Genomic DNA, 204 nt, shown 5'->3' with positions numbered 1-204 from the left:
TTGTCTGCCATCATAATATCCTTTTTAGAGCAGCACTACTTAAGCTGTACAGAACAAGGCAGCATCGGTCCGCCTTCTTCTTCTGGAATATTCTCGGCTGCAGGTGTTTGCAGATCTCTTCCAGGTGGTCTTTGTGCTCTGGGAACCTGTAGACAAGAACAAAGACTTTCCTTAGCTTGCTTACTTTGCTTGCTTAGCTTGATT

At 44.6% G+C, this 204-nt stretch overlaps 1 protein-coding gene across 1 annotated transcript in view; it reads right to left on the bottom strand.

The window, feature by feature from the left end:
• The window catches only part of LOC119585385 (eIF-2-alpha kinase GCN2-like), a gene marked incomplete in the record, with an annotated part of 28,307 nt that continues 28,103 nt past the window's right edge, over positions 1-204 (bottom strand). Inside the window, 1 exon segment of the mRNA XM_037934051.1 lies at positions 1-146. Coding sequence (XP_037789979.1) covers positions 11-146 — 136 coding nt within the window.

The sequence above is a fragment of the Penaeus monodon genome, chromosome 19 (genome assembly GCF_015228065.2).
Source record: "Penaeus monodon isolate SGIC_2016 chromosome 19, NSTDA_Pmon_1, whole genome shotgun sequence".
NCBI classification, from domain to species: domain Eukaryota; kingdom Metazoa; phylum Arthropoda; class Malacostraca; order Decapoda; family Penaeidae; genus Penaeus; species Penaeus monodon.
This window is presented reverse-complemented; position numbering and strand designations above follow the sequence as displayed.